Genomic DNA, 14,435 nt, shown 5'->3' with positions numbered 1-14,435 from the left:
AGGCTGAGCTGTAGTCTTTGGCCTCCCCTGGGGCTGACACAGCCCCTCCAGGCAGTCTGAGCTGGGGAAAGAGCCTCTCTTTGCAGCTTGCCAGGAGCAGAGCACAGATGAGCCAGAGCAGAGACCCAGGGCTGAGCCCAAACACACCTTTATTCAACACGAGGGAGGTGAAGGAGGCAGTGGCACTGCAGGTGGGTGAGTACTGGGAGCTCACCAGTGCCAAGCTGACCCTGGACATCACCATCACTACCTACTGTAAGCTGCTGGAGGGTGAGGAGAGCTGAGGAGGGGACACTGGGGGGGCCTGACACCACATTTTCTAATGGCTACTCCCCAGAACAGCCTTGAATGAATGGGGCACAGGGTAGGGGACAGCCCTGAGGATGAGCAGGGATGTATGTGTCTTCTGGGGGGGGGGGGGGGAAGGGTGAGAGGAAGAGGAGGATGGGACCTCCAGCTGCTGGCTTAGCTCCTCTGCACTAAGGAAGCAGCAGTACCTTGGGGTTAACTTCCTCCCCACAACCTGAGGCTGACACCCATGTCAGAGGAGCAGTTATGGCGTGCCCAGCACTGGGCCCTGACTGTGCTGCTGTGTGTCCTCTGCTCCACCCCAGCCTGGGGACCAGCCCCAGGACTGAGGCTGGTGAGTGGCCCATGGCTCCAAGAACCTCCAGGCCCCTGCTTGGCTTTGAAGGGATTGAGGAGCCAAGCCTTTGGTGGTGGCAGTGCAATGGCCACAGCTGCCCCATTAGGGCCCATATGCCTGTGCCTAACATCCCACCACATGCAAAAACATGTAAATTGTTCCTCTGTGCAAGTTAGGTGCTGCTCTCACAGCACAGTGCAAGTCCTGCTCCCTAAGTGGATGTGACAACCCTGGACAGTACTGAGCAGGATCCATTCTCCTCCCACCCTCTCTCCCCACCCTGCACTCCTCCCTTCTGCCCTGCATATGCAGCCAGACCCCTGGGTCCCTTGCTTGTGGCTCCTTGCTGCCCCCCCTCACTCAGAAGTCCCCACCTTGTCCCACCTGGGACAGCCAGAGGGAGCCTCCAGGAGTTCAGGGAAGTCCTAAAATTCATGTGCTGAGATGGGAGTTGAAGTTCTGTACTCCCATCCTCCCCCAGAAAGGAAAGAGCACCCCCCCCTCCCTACAGACCAGAGTGGATAAGATCCAGTTAAGTGAAATAATTTATATAATTAAAAGACATTTTCATACAAAACCCCAGGCTCAGCCCCCAAATAGCAAGGGCAGAGTGGAGCAGGCTGGAAAATTACAAAGCACACGCTGGAGAAGGGGGGAGAGCCCCCACCTCCCCTGTCCCGCTGTACATGAGCCACCGAGCAGAGCCAGGCTGCCGGCCCCCCCCATGCTGGCCTCCCCGGCCCTAGCGATCTGGGCGCTGGACACAGAACACTTTGGCTTGGTGGTCGCCGGAGGTCGTCACCACAATGGAGGCATCCCTGGGGGGAGATGGGGCTCAGAAATGGGGCTTGGGGTGCCCCTCAAAACCCCCTCACCCCAGCTCCTCCCCAATTACCCCTGCAATGCCCAGCTGTCAGTACAGCCCTTCTCTGCCCCCCAGCACAGATTTGGGGCTGTCCTCTTCTCAGGCCCCACCAGCACCCAAGCTCCTGGGGCACCCAAAGAAGACATAGCTCATGCTTTGAGTTCCCTAGGCCATGGGACCCCACAGCCCATGGTTCTCCTCTCCAGCAGCCTTGGCAAAGGAGGTGGGGGGCCTGGGGGGCCCTACTTACTTGTTGACAGCAAAGTCGAGGATTTCAGCCGAGTGCCCTCGGTACTCGCTGATCATCTTCCCTGAGCGGGCGTCCCAGAGCCGCACAGCCCCATCCAGGCTGCAGGTGTACACCACAGCTGAGCTCTCCTCCCACAGCAACTGCACAATCCCCGACTGGGGCATGGGGAGGGAGCGGGGTGAGCATGAGGGACCCTCAGCACAGTTCCAGCTCCCCCCCCCCCACAGGGGCCCCTGGGGCACACGCTCTGTGTGGGGGCTGTGGTTGCCTCCAGGGAGCAGCAAGAGCAGCCCAATGGGCTGAGGGAGAAGCACGAAACAGGGAACTAGTCCCAGACGAGCAAGGAAACCCCCTGGTCTTCAAGGGAGACACCACTGGGGCCAAGCTGAGGGCCTGGGGCTTGCAGAGTTCTCCTATAGGCTTAGAAACCCCCAGCCTGGGGGAAAGTTACTCGGGCAGTACCTCATGTTGGCATTTATGTCTCAAACTCTGTGTGGAGAGGTCATAGATAGCTAGCGTGCCATCCAGGTAGCCCACAGCAGCCAGTGGCATCCTGCAGAGGGGGGAAACAGGTGTTAGGGTGGGCTTGAAGGAAGCAGAGATGAAAATGCATGAAAGATCAAGACTGAAGGCACAGCCTGTGCTGAGGCTACAATGCATCAAGATGAAGGACAACCTGACGCCCTAGAATAGATGATGAGCAGGGTTGGAGCCATGAAACACCCCAATAAGGAAACCAGTAGGACATCAAGAACCAGCAACTGGCCTAAGGTTCACAAGGGACAAGACAAGACCCTGCTAGGAAAGATCCCCAACAACCATGTCCAGAGGCTATCTCATCCAAACTGCAATTTGTTAGCACTAGCCCTGAGAGACCCAAGTGATGTGGTGAGGAGTCAACAGTCACTGCCCCTTGTCCTCCAGGTCACACACAGGTGAACCCAGCCAGGCAGGGTACACACAGCTGGTGCTGGGGAGCGCAGGGATGAGAAAAGTGCTGGAGGGGAGTGCAAGGGACCGAAATTACGTCTGATTATAATAAGTATCCTCTATGTAAGATCTGGCACTGGGTTTTGGTGCACTGATTTTTCTACAGGGAAAGGCTGGGAGATATGAGTAGTTAAAGCTGGTGTAGGACAGGGTCTCCCCAGCTCCTCAGGGTACCCAGAGAGGGACTGGGAGGCTGCCTGCCTCAGCAGCATGGCCCTCCTGGGGAGGTCAGGATAGGCCACCAGTGTGTGTGGCAGGTGGACAAGGGGCAGTGCCCTCTGAATGAGGGCCATCATCCCCCCCCCATGCCACATGCCCCCGTTTCCCCTGCACTCACACGTTACAGAAGCCCAGTGACTCCACAGAATTGGACTCGGCCTCCTCGCCCTCGCCGGCAGGGGGCTTGGGGGTGGTGCTTTCCATCTTGAACACGCACACCACCTGGGGGGAGGTGGATTGGTCCCCAAGGGCAGGGGAAGGGTCTCCTCAGTCTCACAGGGAGACCCTGTCCTTACCCAGAATCAAACTACAACCCCAGGCTATTTAGGCCCAACCCCAAAGCCTCTGCCCCTCGGAGCAAGGGACAGAGGTAGCTTTCTGCCTAGGAGTCTGTCAGGGAGCCCAACAGGACCACCTGCAACTGAGCGCCCAGCCCAGCCCAAGTCCCACCAGTAACCCCCAGCAGGGAGAAAGTGGTTTTGTGTTGGCCAAAAGCGCCTGCTGCTGGCCGCCCTTGGCCACTGCAAGCTTGCTCTTGGCTGGCAAAGCCAGAGCCACCCTGCCCTGCATGGGGCCACCCACCTGCCCCAGAAGCCTGGGAAAGGGGCCTCAGAGGCAGGGTTCCCCCTTCCCCTGTTCCCCAGAGCCTCTTAGTCTGGTCCCACCAGCAGAGCGGGCTGAGGCGGGCACAGACTCACCTTGCCCGTGGCAGAGTTGATCAGTTTGGCGTGACAGTCCACAGAGCCCGTCATGATCAAACTGCCATCCTGGTTGCTGGCCACGCACGTCAAGGGGTCCTGGTGGCCGTCTTGGCCTGCAGAGGTGAGCAGGGGCAGCGTGAGCTCCACACACCCTCCCAAGGAGACCTGATGTGCCCTGAAACCCATGTACCTCCTCCTGCAGCATCCCTGCTGCCCCCATGGTGCCCAGCACCCCTGTGGCAGGGACCAGCCGCCCAAGGGGAGAGGGGTGGTTCAGCAGGGAAACCCAGCCGGTACACCCAGTGCCAGGCCTCCTTCAGCAGCCCCCGGCCTCATAAGGTGCCACCTCTTTCCCAGGGCCCACTGCAAGGGGCCATTCCCCGACTAGGAAGAACCCCCCAGGTGATTTAACTCCTTTCCTACCTTTCAGGACATGCAGTGAGGTTCCCTGCTTCAGGTCCCAGATGCGCATCGTCCCATCTTCATATCCCACCACCGCTCTCTTCCCTGGATGAGACAGAACTGGCAGCTAGAGCCAGAGCCTCCCTCACCCCTCCACCACCTGCTCAGCCCAGACCAGACAGAGCCAGGTACCCTGGGGTGCCCCTGGCTCTGCAGAAACAGGGTGGCACATGGTTCCAGCAGGATCTGCAAGGGGCCTCATAGCCAGAGCTGGTGACACTCCCCTCCCCAGACAGCCTCCGTGCCTCACCATCAGGCAGGATCCTGCCACACGTGGCCGGGCACGCAGGGCCCTGGAAGGTTTTGCAGTCTCCACTGGGGATCTTCCACATCCAGGAGTTGCCGTCAGCCGTGCCCGCCAGAAGGACATGGGCTTGAGGATGCCACTCCATCCACTGTGCAGAGAGAGATACAGGCAGTGTCACAGGGTGGCCTTGGGCTTAGAGGACCCCATAGAAAGGATCGAACTCCCCCTTGCCCTGCCCTGGGCCCAAGTACAGCCATACACAACCCCAGCCCTGAGTCTGCTCCCATTAGCTCCGCACTCAGCTTGGGCCTGCCCTGCTCTGTACCTAAGCCCTCTTAATGTTACCGTAAAGGGAAAAGTCTTGAACTTGGAGTTTGAGGGGCCTGAACCAGCCTTGCATGGAGCAGCCAAGAGGGGCTTCGAGGACTACATGTTCACACTGCACTGAGCAGTGCCAAAATCTCCAGTGATGAATTGCTGGATGATGGGTTCAACCAGCAGGTCCGGCATGGGCCAACATCCATCCTGGCCACCCAGTAGAGAGCAGAAGGGAGAGGAACCAGACCTAAGTCCCAGATGCCAGCCCCATAAAAGCCAGGGGTTCAGTCACTCACCTCCAAGTCCCCCACTTCAAAGGACCACACTTCTTCCTTGGTATCCACCCGCCACACTTTGATGAGCCCGGACATGTCACCCGTGGCCACAAACACAGAGTCATGACTGAAGCCAGCGCAGGTGACCGAGTCCTTGTGTCCTAGAAATGGCAGGAAGCAGAAACGACTTAATTACCAAATGCAGCTATGGAAGACGATCAGGAGCTCGGCTCCACCAGAGCACTGGGTGGTGGGAGAGCATGTCTGGAGAGATGCTGCTGGGAAGGGACACACCATAATTTGGCCCCTATCATTTCCTCCAGTGCAGAGGATGCTCTGGCCAGAGCACCTCACCTGAGCATTCAAACAGGAGCTCTCCATCACTCAGGCGCCACACGAAGGCCTTGTCATCCTCCCCACCTGTCACCGCCAGTGTGTTGGTCTTGGGGTCGAGGCTCACGCAGAAAACAGAAGCTGTACAGAAGAGCAGAAAGTGGCTACATGGCTAAGACACTCCTCATGCCCCATCAGACATTGCCAAGGGCTCCAAACCACACAGTGTCAGGTGCAGATGAGATACCACCCAGCTGGACTAAAAACCCAAACACTGGGGATCAATTCTTCCCACTGGGTAGCAATTTGGGCCCTGCCAGAGCAGTACAGGCTGTCTGCCAAGCTCAATGCTAGCTGTTAAAGCCATGCTAGGAAGCCATGAGGTCTGACTAGTGCCTGGAGCAGAAACTCTGCTCATGATAAGAGCATCCACAAGACTTCCACAGGAAACTTCTCTACAGCAGTTTAGGGAAGAAATGAGCTGAAAGCACCCAGCTCTGAATCTTGATAACTGGCCCAGAAACAGTAGGGAGACAGCAAGCTGGCAAGGCCCTGCCTGCACTCCCTTCCACTGTGAAGAAGGGGGGTTGAAGCAGGTCCCAGAGGGTAGCACCCCCCCAGGCAATCACCTCAGCAAAGCCCCGCTGCCCTCCCAGGCCCACCACTCACCTGAGTGCAGGGAGAACGTGACCTCGCTGTCATCCTGTGCCTCCATGCTGTCCTCCACCCCTTCGTCGTCCTCTTCTGTCTCCCAAGCCTCGGCATCAGGCTCATCTGCACCCTCATCGTCAAAGTCCACGTCCTCCATCTCGTCAGCCAGGTCATCTGCAGAGAGCTAAGGTCAGTGCCTGGTTCGCAGCCTGCGCCAGAGCCAGGCCAGCTCAGCCAAACAGGGCAACTAGCAGTGGGCAAGAGCAAGGCCCCCGGGTGGTCCTGGGGGCAGCCAGGGCCAGCTCCGAAGGATGGAGGGGCTTCATGCAGCTACGGGGACCAGCTCTGTGGGCAGAGAGGGCTTCAGGCACAGGCAGCAGCCACTCACCACTCCCCTGGGGCAGCCAGGCCCTGGGGAAGGGGCAGCGAGGGGGGTGGTCTGCTCACTGCTGGGGCTCTGGGGACAGCGGGCACCGGAGAGCAGCACGCCCCATGCAACCCCACGCGCTGCCGCCGGCTCGTCCAGCCGCCGCCAGCCCCAAAGGGGTCACAGCAGACAGGCAGCAGGGGACCGGGGTGCGACGGGGTCGCAACCCCGGGCCCGCTGCAACCCGAGGGGGAGGCCCCACGGCCGGGCCCGCACAACCCCGCCCCGAGGGCCGGGCCCGGGCCCGGTGCCCCCAGGGGGAGGCCGGGTGCCCCCCGCAGGGCTGGGCCCGGTGCCCCGGCCCGGGGGTGCCTCGTCTCACCCGGCCCGGGCGGGCCCAGCTCCACCACCTCGATGATCTCCTCGTCGCCGTGGAAGCCCAGCGCGCCCGGCTCCTCTGCGGGCTCCATGCCGGCCTGCCCGCGCACCCGACCCTGCTGCCTCCGCTTCCGCCGCTCGCCCCTCCCTAGCCAATCACTGCCCACAGGGCATCCAGCTCCAGCCAATCACCGACAGCTTCCTCGTCCAAACCCCGCCCCTCCTCTGCCTGTCCGCCAGCAGGATAGGCTGCCGCCGTCCCGCGCGGGGCGCTGTGGGAGTTGCAGTTTCTCGCGCGCTGCCCGGGCAGGGCCGCCTCCCGGCAGCCCCCGCGCGGCAGACTACAACTCCCGGCACGCAGCGGCACACCTGGCGCGCGGGGCACGCCGGGAAACGGGCTCGGTGTGCGATGGCGGCGGCGCTCGGCGGACTGCGGGGTAACGGGAGGCGGGGGTGCCGGCACCGGGGGCGGGAGCGACCCTCCCCCTCGCGACCCTCACCACACCGCCCCGCCCTCGCAGCCCCCAAACCTATAGCCACACCCCCACCACCCCGGGCAACACCCTCAAGCCCCGCCCCTCCGGACCTTGGCCCCGCCCCGCCATGTTTTGGCGCCCTTCCTGGAGCCTCGCTTCCTCTGGAGGGGTTCGGCCACGCCCCACGTGGCTTTGGCCACGCCCCCTCGGGCTTCACCGCCCCCCGCTCTGGGACTCCGCCCTTACAGTCACGCCTGCCTTGGCCACGCCCCTCCCGGTCGTGGCCACGCCCCCAGGCGCCCCCCTCCCGGGGAGGGGCCAGGGTGGGGGTGCGGGCGCCCCCCGGGAAGGAGGCAGGGTGGGGGGTCCCGGGCCCGGGGGGCACCAGGGCAGCCCCCAGGACGCCACCCCGTGGCCTGCCTGTCCCTGACCCCCTCTCTCCTGCCAGGCCTGGCGGCGGCAGCAGTGGGGCGCACAGCGGGCGGGGCCCCCCCGGGGGCCCGGCTCCTCCGGAGGAGCTGCCGGCGGCCTGCGGAGCCGCGGGCCGGCTCGGAGCCCGGCGGGCAGCTCCCCGAGGGGGTGGAGTACATCCCCACGCGCAAGGGCAAGAACCCCATGAAGATGGTGGGGGTCGCCTGGTGAGTGGCGGCGGCGGTGGAGCCGCTTTCCGCTGGGAGGGTGGTGCGACCCCGGGATGGGTGCCGGGGGGTCGCCGTCCGTGGAGGGCCTCATGGCTGGGCCGTCCCATGGCTGCCCCCATCTGGTGCTGGTGATCTGGGGACCCCAGAGGCCCTTTTCCACCACCACCGCGGTGGCTGTGGCCRTTCTGTGGGGCCGTGGGTCAGGACTGGGGTCCCCGGGGGCGCCCAGGGCTGCAGCACTAAGTGGGGCAGGTGTCTGTCCCATCCCTGGGCGGCACAGGCCCCTTGTTTTCCTGCCARCCCTCTCCCTCTCCTGCCTGCTGGCTGTCCCGCAGGGCCATCGGGTTACCCTCTGGCATCGTGCTCTTCCTCCTGGCCAAGCAGCAAGTGGACAAAAACCGCTTGGAGCAGCTCAAGATCCGCCGGAAGATGATGGGATCCAACGAGGGCGAGTACGAAACAGAGCGATACAAGAGGGCAGTCAGGGGGGCATAGCCAGGCTGCCCCATCAGAGCCGGACACCACAGCAGGGACAGGCTGTGGCCCTGAAGGGACTGTCCAGGGAGATGCCTGCCCCGCTGAGCAGGTGCCACTGGGGCCTGCTCTCCCCTCTCCAGCACGTCTGGCAGTTGGGGGGGGGTGCTTGATGGGGGCAAATAAACCTCGCCTTTGGGGCAAGGTGAGTGAAACAGCCCTGTGCCACTGTCATCACTCCCTCTGCGCTCAGCCCCAGGCTCTGCCTGCTCCTACTTCCTCTCCCATGGGAGTATTTCCCAGCTATCCTGACTGCCCTATGGCTCAGCTCCATCACAGGCACCCTTTGCAGGGTGTGCGCAGCTGGGGGCCCAGCCCTGCCTGCAGGGGCGGGAGGGAAAGGCAGCTGGGAGGCCACAGCCTGGAACAGCTCGGCCTTGGCTTTATCGCTACAAGGCAAGGTTCGCACTGCTGTGAGCTGCTGCCCCCGCTGACGTGGCTCAGAGCTTTCTGGGGGAGTTGCTGCTTGCTCACCCTCCTCCCGGTGCCTGCTCAGCCCCGTCTGATACCCCACAGCTCTGCTGGGAGAGCTGAACCTTTTGGCCAAGGCCTTCTGCGAACCCCAGCCCCTCCCGATCTTGGGGAGACCTGGGAATGCAATGTGGTGGGCAGGCCTTGGCATCCCGGATGGACTCACCACACAAAGCAGACTCGGGCTGTTCAGAAAATTAAAGTGTTTTATTTAGCAAGTGCAACTTTGGCCACAGCCGAGGGCCAGGCGAGCTGCTCCTGTGGCTGCGGGTCCTCTGTAACACAAGCTCTGTACAGATGTCCCCAATCCCACCGCAGGGGTCCTGGCCRCCTCCTGCCCAGAGCGGGCACTGCCACATCTTGGGGGGGGGCAGGCATGGCTGGGCTAGCAGGCTGGGCAAGCCACGGGGCAGCCACAGAACAGCTGCATTTAAGGCACTGAGTGAATGAAGCTGGATCAGGCCAGTGCACCTCTGCAAAAAGCCAGGCCCAACATGTTCCCTAGGAGCCTGGGGTGAGACAGCAGCTCGGCCTTGCCTGCTGCTGCTGCCAGCCCCTCCAGCTGTGCAGGAGGCGGCACGCCAGGCAGGCGCATCTGGCCTCAGCTCCGAGGCAGCGACAGCAGCACAGCTGCCCTTGTGCAAGCACAAGACTGTTTAGTGCATAGCAGCGTTACAGCAGCACTGCCAACGCACCAGCGCRTCCTCGGGGAGCGGGCGCTGATGCTCGGGGCTGGCTCAGCGCTGGCAGCCAGGTCCCCTACCACCACCCAGGCTCCAGAGACTGGGGGGGATCAAGGGAAGCCCTTTCCTTAGCAGCCTATGGGTAGGGGTGATGAAGCATTAGGAGTAATCTGGGACCAGGCTGAGAGCCGGTAACTGGCTGTGCAGTGCACACAGGCACTGGCTTTGCTGCTTACTTACAAGTTTAGGAAACACCCCCTTCACTGGGAAGACTTGCCCTTGCGCCGGGCCCTGACTTCTGCCTTTCCTTCCGACTGTGCACCAAGCRCGGGCAGAGCGAGCCCGCTGGTCGGGAGGTGGTGGCAGCCCTGCCCAGGCACCGAGGTCCCCCTGTGCCTGAGCTGCGCCCTCCACCCTGACTGTGATCGCAGGGGCTCTGGCACTGAGCACAGCCCCTCGTCCTGGACACCAACCCTGGTCTGAACGGCAGAGGGGCCYGGGGACAACCACCTTGCAGGGCACAGAGCCAGTCTGCAGCAGCGGGAGGGCTGCAGGGCCTGGCAGAGGGGTCATGGGCACCACCAGCACCAGAGCGGCTGGCAGGGCACTGACTGGGGCCAGCAGGAGCCCAGCAACGCTGGCCCAGCTCGGCCATGTGCTGCCCTGCCAGGCTCCTAGGGCGAGAACGAGATAGGAGAGGAGCGGCTTTGTGGAGGAGAGGAAGAGAAGCAGAGGTTGGCAAGGAGGAGAGGGGGCCTGGTGCGGGGCAGGGGCTAGTCCCGGCCCACGATCTGCAGTATGAAGGTGAAGATATATATAATGTCGGTGTAGATGGTCAGGGCGCCGTAGATGTACTCCTCGGGGCTCAGCGTGTTCTTCCTGTTCCCCAGCACCAGCTGGGTGTCATAGGCTAGGAACTGAGAAGGGCACAGCGAGAGTCAGGCAGAGATATTGGTGGCCTCCTGGGGGTCTCTACCCCCCCCCGAGTGACTATTTGGGGAGCACAGCCCCCGGCACTGCTCCTGGCCCCACAGAGGGACCCAGCCCAGGAGGGAGAGCGCCTGAGCTGTCAACTCACCAGGGTGAAGGCGATGGCCCCGATGGCCGCGTACAGCATGTGGAGCCAGTAGAGCTGCAGGAGGGGAAACGATGACGGTGAGCAGGTGACCGCAAGGCACAGCCCCGCCACAGCCCCCGGCGCTGGCACGTGGGACTCTGCCTGCGCCCTGTTCCCCAGGAGACGCCGTGCCACCTCGCCGCACCCTCTCCCTGCGGGAAAGCTGCCTCTGCGCCCAGCCCTGGGTTCCAGTGGCCAACGCCGCACCCTGCTTCCTGGCACCATGCCCGGTAAAGGGGATCCACCCACCACCCGCTCCCAACCCCGCCCCTGCCATCCCCAGGCAAAGCTGCCACTGGGTTRCAGCCAGGGGGACCCAGCTGCTTGCTCAGACGGGCAAGAGAGACTCGTGGCGCTCCGCAGCGCCCCCCACTCACGTAGCGGAAGGAGAGGACGATGGCCGTGACGATCCCCGTGACCATGACCACGATGCCCAGCACGCAGAAGAGCCCAGGACATGATGTAAAATCAACCTGCCGGGAGGGCAGACGTGTCACGGGAGAGCTCAGGGCTGTGCCGAGCTCACTGGGGTCACAGGGCACCCTGTGGCGACAGCAGCATCCCCAGCACCRAGCACCCAAACCCAGCCGTACCCTGCACGGGGGGGGGGCCTTCACAGCCTGCTTCCGCAAGCAGGGCACATCCCCACCTCACCTTGGTCTGGAAGCAGAAGATGGTGACAATGATGGCCACGATGGCAGTGATGAGCATAGCGATGAAGACAGCCCCGGTGCTGTGCATGCTGCGGACRGAGGACACCAGAGTCACCCCATGCTTCAGGGAAGCCAGAGAAGGGGTCCCCCTGCCCGGAGGGCATTTACACCCTCCATGGCCCCGTGGCTATGATCCTGCAGAAGGACCCCGCTGACCCCGAGTCCAGGGGACCGGGGTGCACCCTGGGGCCTGGCAGCCCCTCATTTGAGCTGGCCTCGCAGGGGGATGGGATGGACTCCGGGTGTTGAAGGCAGAGGCCAGCCCCAATCTCTGTGTCTCTGCTCGGGGTCTGCACCCGCTGCCCCTGCCCTGAAGGGCCCCAGGATCCCCGCTGAGTACCTGGCGATGGCCCCCGTCATGAACCCCATGGCCAGCGTCTGCAGGAGAGAGAAGGGTTCATTCAGCAATGCAACCGGCAGCCTTGGGGGCAGATTTACCCTCTGGGGACACGGGTCTGTTCTGCCCCTTCAACAGGGACTGCTGTCCATCCATGGTGCAGTTCCTTGCTGCCCCTGCTCCTTCCCCATGTAACCTCCCTCCTCCCACCCCACATGCCAGCTGGCTCCCACCCCTCYTTCTGGGGGCTAAGGACATGGCAGGCCCCAGGGGGTGAGGGGGCACTGGGGCATGGCTAGGCCCCCCTGCYAGCCCCAGGCCAGCTCGGCCACTCACAAAGATGCTCAGCAGGATGATGTTCCAGGGGAAGCGTCTCCTGGGGACAAAACCGGAGAAGAGAGGTGAGGTGGTGACAGCATCTGTGTCCCCAGGTCATCGTTCCATCTCCCCTGGGGGCAGCCACCCCACATCCCGGTTTAAGGGGTGGCACCCAAAGCCAGGAGATCCCCCCCCGCCTCGGTGGTCCCCCCCAGGGTCCCAGACACCAGCGACTCACCGGGGGCCCTGGCAGCAGACCAGCACCAGGTAGGTTACCAGGAACACGGCACTGCAGAGGGAGAGACAAAGTGCTCAGCTCCGGGCCCCCACCAGGCCACAGAGACCCCCTGGCTGGGGGTAACACACCCCCAGGACAGGCACGGCCTTTCCTTGCACCCCCTTTGATCCCCTGGGGTGGCACAGGAGGTGGGAGTTCGTGCACAGACCCCGGACACCGAGGCAGGGAAGGTGGGAGGCTGGATCCCGCAGCACCCCAGCACGAGCCATGTCCTGCTCGCACGCGCCCCAGGGCGCTGGGGACCCTGTACTCACTACGAGGCGTAGTAGACAGCGATGTTCCTCTGGACGAAGGTGGAGACGGGTTCACTGCGGGACAGGAGGGACGAACGTGAGAGAGGCCCCCGCAAGGAGAGACCCCCGGGCACGGCTTTGCCGCCGACCCACCTCCCGCAGCCCCGCGGGGCAAGATGCCCCCCAGGCACACACGTGGCCTGGGGCGGGCATGTGGACCGGTCCCCCATGTCCCTCCCGTCGCAGCCCCACTCACACGAAGGTGAATATGAGGATGATCCCCACCGTCACCAGGAGCTGCACAGAGATGATGGCATAGACCTGCGAGAGACGGAGGGGTCAGCACTGGCCTGGGTACCGCAACGGGCCTGTGGCGCGGGGCCACCCCCTCGCCTCGCTCCAGCCACCCCCAGCCCCGGCGTCACAGCACCCACGGGCACCCCAGCACTCAGCCGATGGACCGGGGGGGCCTGGCTGGGGCTGCCTCGCGCCGTACCCCAAACTGAGCAGGGGGGACCCCTGCTCAGCACTCGCCTTGCGGATGAAGGTGTGCCGGACCTTCCTGTCGTCCCAGTCGGCTGACTGGAAAGGGGTGCCGTCCCCGGTGCCGGCACTGCCGTAGCCGTCACCTGGAGGGAGGAGAGACCTCAGCACACCCGCGAGCCGACGGGGCAGGATCAGGTCCCGCCCGACAGATGCCCCCTCCCCAGGGTGCTCAGAAATGCTGGGAGCCCCTTCCAGCACCAGCGCAGCCCCCCAGCACGGCCCAGCCTGCCCGCCGAGCACCTCCACTTCCCGTGTCCCCCCCCAAATCAAAGCTCCCCGGCTTACCAAACCGCATGGGCATGGTGGGCATGGTGGGCATGGCCATCCCTGGCTGGGGGTACCCCCCTGCCGCGGGGTACCCCCCCGGCTGTGGGTACCCCCCACCGTAGTGGGGGGGCGGGGGGTAGGCCCCCGGGGGCGGCGGGTACAGGGGGTTCTTGTCATCGTATGGAGGGGGCGCGCTGGGCTGCGACATGCTGGCTCCGAGCGTCTCCCGTGGGCACCTGGGGGAGGAAAAGAGACGGGGTGTCAGCCACTCAGCGCCTGGCAGGATCGACCCCAAACACAGATGCACCCCCGGCACACGGCAGGTCCCCAGCCGGGGCAGGATGCGTCCCTGGGATCTGTCCACCGGCCACGGAGCCAAAAGCCGGAGAGGTCCGGGGGCGCCGGGGACGGAGACACCGCAAAGCACCTTCCTTCGAGGGCTGGAGCCAGGCAGCCACCGCAGAAACCGCCCTCCCTCTTTAATAGCTGCTTCCACTTAATAAGAGCAGAGAAACGTGCTGGCCTCGCCTCCGCCAGGTCAGTGAGGGCCTGGGGACGTCCCCATCGCCCGTCATCGTCCCTCGGCCGGGGCCACCCGCGTTCCGCCGCCCTGAGTCCCCAGGGCCTGCGTCAGACRCCGGCGGCGGCGGGCAGCGCCCGGGCCACGCGCTGACTCAAGCCCGGCGAGGACGTGACCTCTCTCGCTTCCTGAGCCGAGCCGCGGCTCGCCTCCGCCTCCGCACGGGGCCCTGCCGCCGCCGGGCGCTGCGGAGCTCGGTCCCTTCCCGGGCCACCGTCCCCSGGGACGTCAGCCCCCACCTGGCTCCTTGGGGCCGCACGGCTTCGTCGCTCCCCAAAAGCATCGGGGCGGCGAGGGGGGGTCGGGGCAGAGGCCGAAGGGGACTGGGGACCCGCAGGGGCTCTCCGCCGGGGGGGTGCCGGGGCAGGGTCCCCGCTGGGGACAGACCCGCGCCCCGGCGGCAGCCTGGCACAGTGCCGGCCGGGAGACGCGGCCCCGGGACAGGCGCCCCGTGCCCGCGGCGGTGACGGGAGGCAGCTCCCCGGCTGCACCCTGGGGACGAAGGGCAGCGCGTCCCCT

General features: G+C 64.2%; 3 protein-coding genes across 4 annotated transcripts in view; 1 reads left to right on the top strand and 2 right to left on the bottom strand.

Moving 5' to 3' along the window:
- Nucleotides 1–1,173: 1,173 nt before the first annotated feature.
- On the bottom strand, nucleotides 1,174–6,842 carry AAMP (angio associated migratory cell protein). Of its 2 annotated transcripts, none has more exons than XM_026077974.1 (11): nucleotides 6,707–6,842; nucleotides 5,976–6,131; nucleotides 5,328–5,447; nucleotides 4,995–5,134; nucleotides 4,384–4,528; nucleotides 4,095–4,178; nucleotides 3,669–3,784; nucleotides 3,089–3,192; nucleotides 2,224–2,314; nucleotides 1,762–1,916; nucleotides 1,174–1,464 (listed from the first exon to the last, which is right to left on the bottom strand). In XM_026077974.1, exons 1-11 carry the CDS (start codon nucleotides 6,792–6,794, stop codon nucleotides 1,389–1,391), a joined length of 1,275 nt encoding a protein of 424 aa, XP_025933759.1. In that variant the 5' UTR covers nucleotides 6,795–6,842; the 3' UTR covers nucleotides 1,174–1,388. The 2 variants fall into 2 exon arrangements, with proteins under 2 accessions (XP_025933759.1, XP_025933760.1); XM_026077975.1 differs by having other exon boundaries at nucleotides 6,735–6,842.
- A 199-nt stretch (nucleotides 6,843–7,041) lies between these two features.
- The window catches only part of PNKD (PNKD, MBL domain containing), a 23,943-nt gene continuing 16,549 nt past the window's right edge, over nucleotides 7,042–14,435 (top strand). Inside the window, exons 1-2 of the mRNA XM_026077954.1 lie at nucleotides 7,042–7,139; nucleotides 7,627–7,816. Of these exons, the coding sequence (XP_025933739.1) occupies nucleotides 7,112–7,139; nucleotides 7,627–7,816 (218 nt within the window). The 5' untranslated portion in view covers nucleotides 7,042–7,111. The remainder of the gene's footprint in view (nucleotides 7,140–7,626; nucleotides 7,817–14,435) is intronic.
- The window catches only part of TMBIM1 (transmembrane BAX inhibitor motif containing 1), a 6,107-nt gene continuing 682 nt past the window's right edge, over nucleotides 9,011–14,435 (bottom strand). The window contains exons 2-12 of the mRNA XM_026077976.1: nucleotides 13,355–13,572; nucleotides 13,058–13,152; nucleotides 12,780–12,844; nucleotides 12,545–12,598; nucleotides 12,231–12,281; nucleotides 12,011–12,050; nucleotides 11,678–11,715; nucleotides 11,279–11,366; nucleotides 11,002–11,097; nucleotides 10,586–10,639; nucleotides 9,011–10,424 (exon numbers count right to left, since the gene is read on the bottom strand). Of these exons, the coding sequence (XP_025933761.1) occupies nucleotides 10,281–10,424; nucleotides 10,586–10,639; nucleotides 11,002–11,097; nucleotides 11,279–11,366; nucleotides 11,678–11,715; nucleotides 12,011–12,050; nucleotides 12,231–12,281; nucleotides 12,545–12,598; nucleotides 12,780–12,844; nucleotides 13,058–13,152; nucleotides 13,355–13,572 (943 nt within the window). The 3' untranslated portion in view covers nucleotides 9,011–10,280. The remainder of the gene's footprint in view (nucleotides 10,425–10,585; nucleotides 10,640–11,001; nucleotides 11,098–11,278; nucleotides 11,367–11,677; nucleotides 11,716–12,010; nucleotides 12,051–12,230; nucleotides 12,282–12,544; nucleotides 12,599–12,779; nucleotides 12,845–13,057; nucleotides 13,153–13,354; nucleotides 13,573–14,435) is intronic.

This window comes from Apteryx rowi, unplaced genomic scaffold (assembly GCF_003343035.1).
Source record: "Apteryx rowi isolate R43461 unplaced genomic scaffold, aptRow1 scaffold_47, whole genome shotgun sequence".
Classification (NCBI taxonomy): Eukaryota; Metazoa; Chordata; class Aves; order Apterygiformes; family Apterygidae; genus Apteryx; species Apteryx rowi.
Note: the sequence above shows the minus strand (reverse complement) of the source record. Positions and strands in the feature narration are given on the sequence as shown.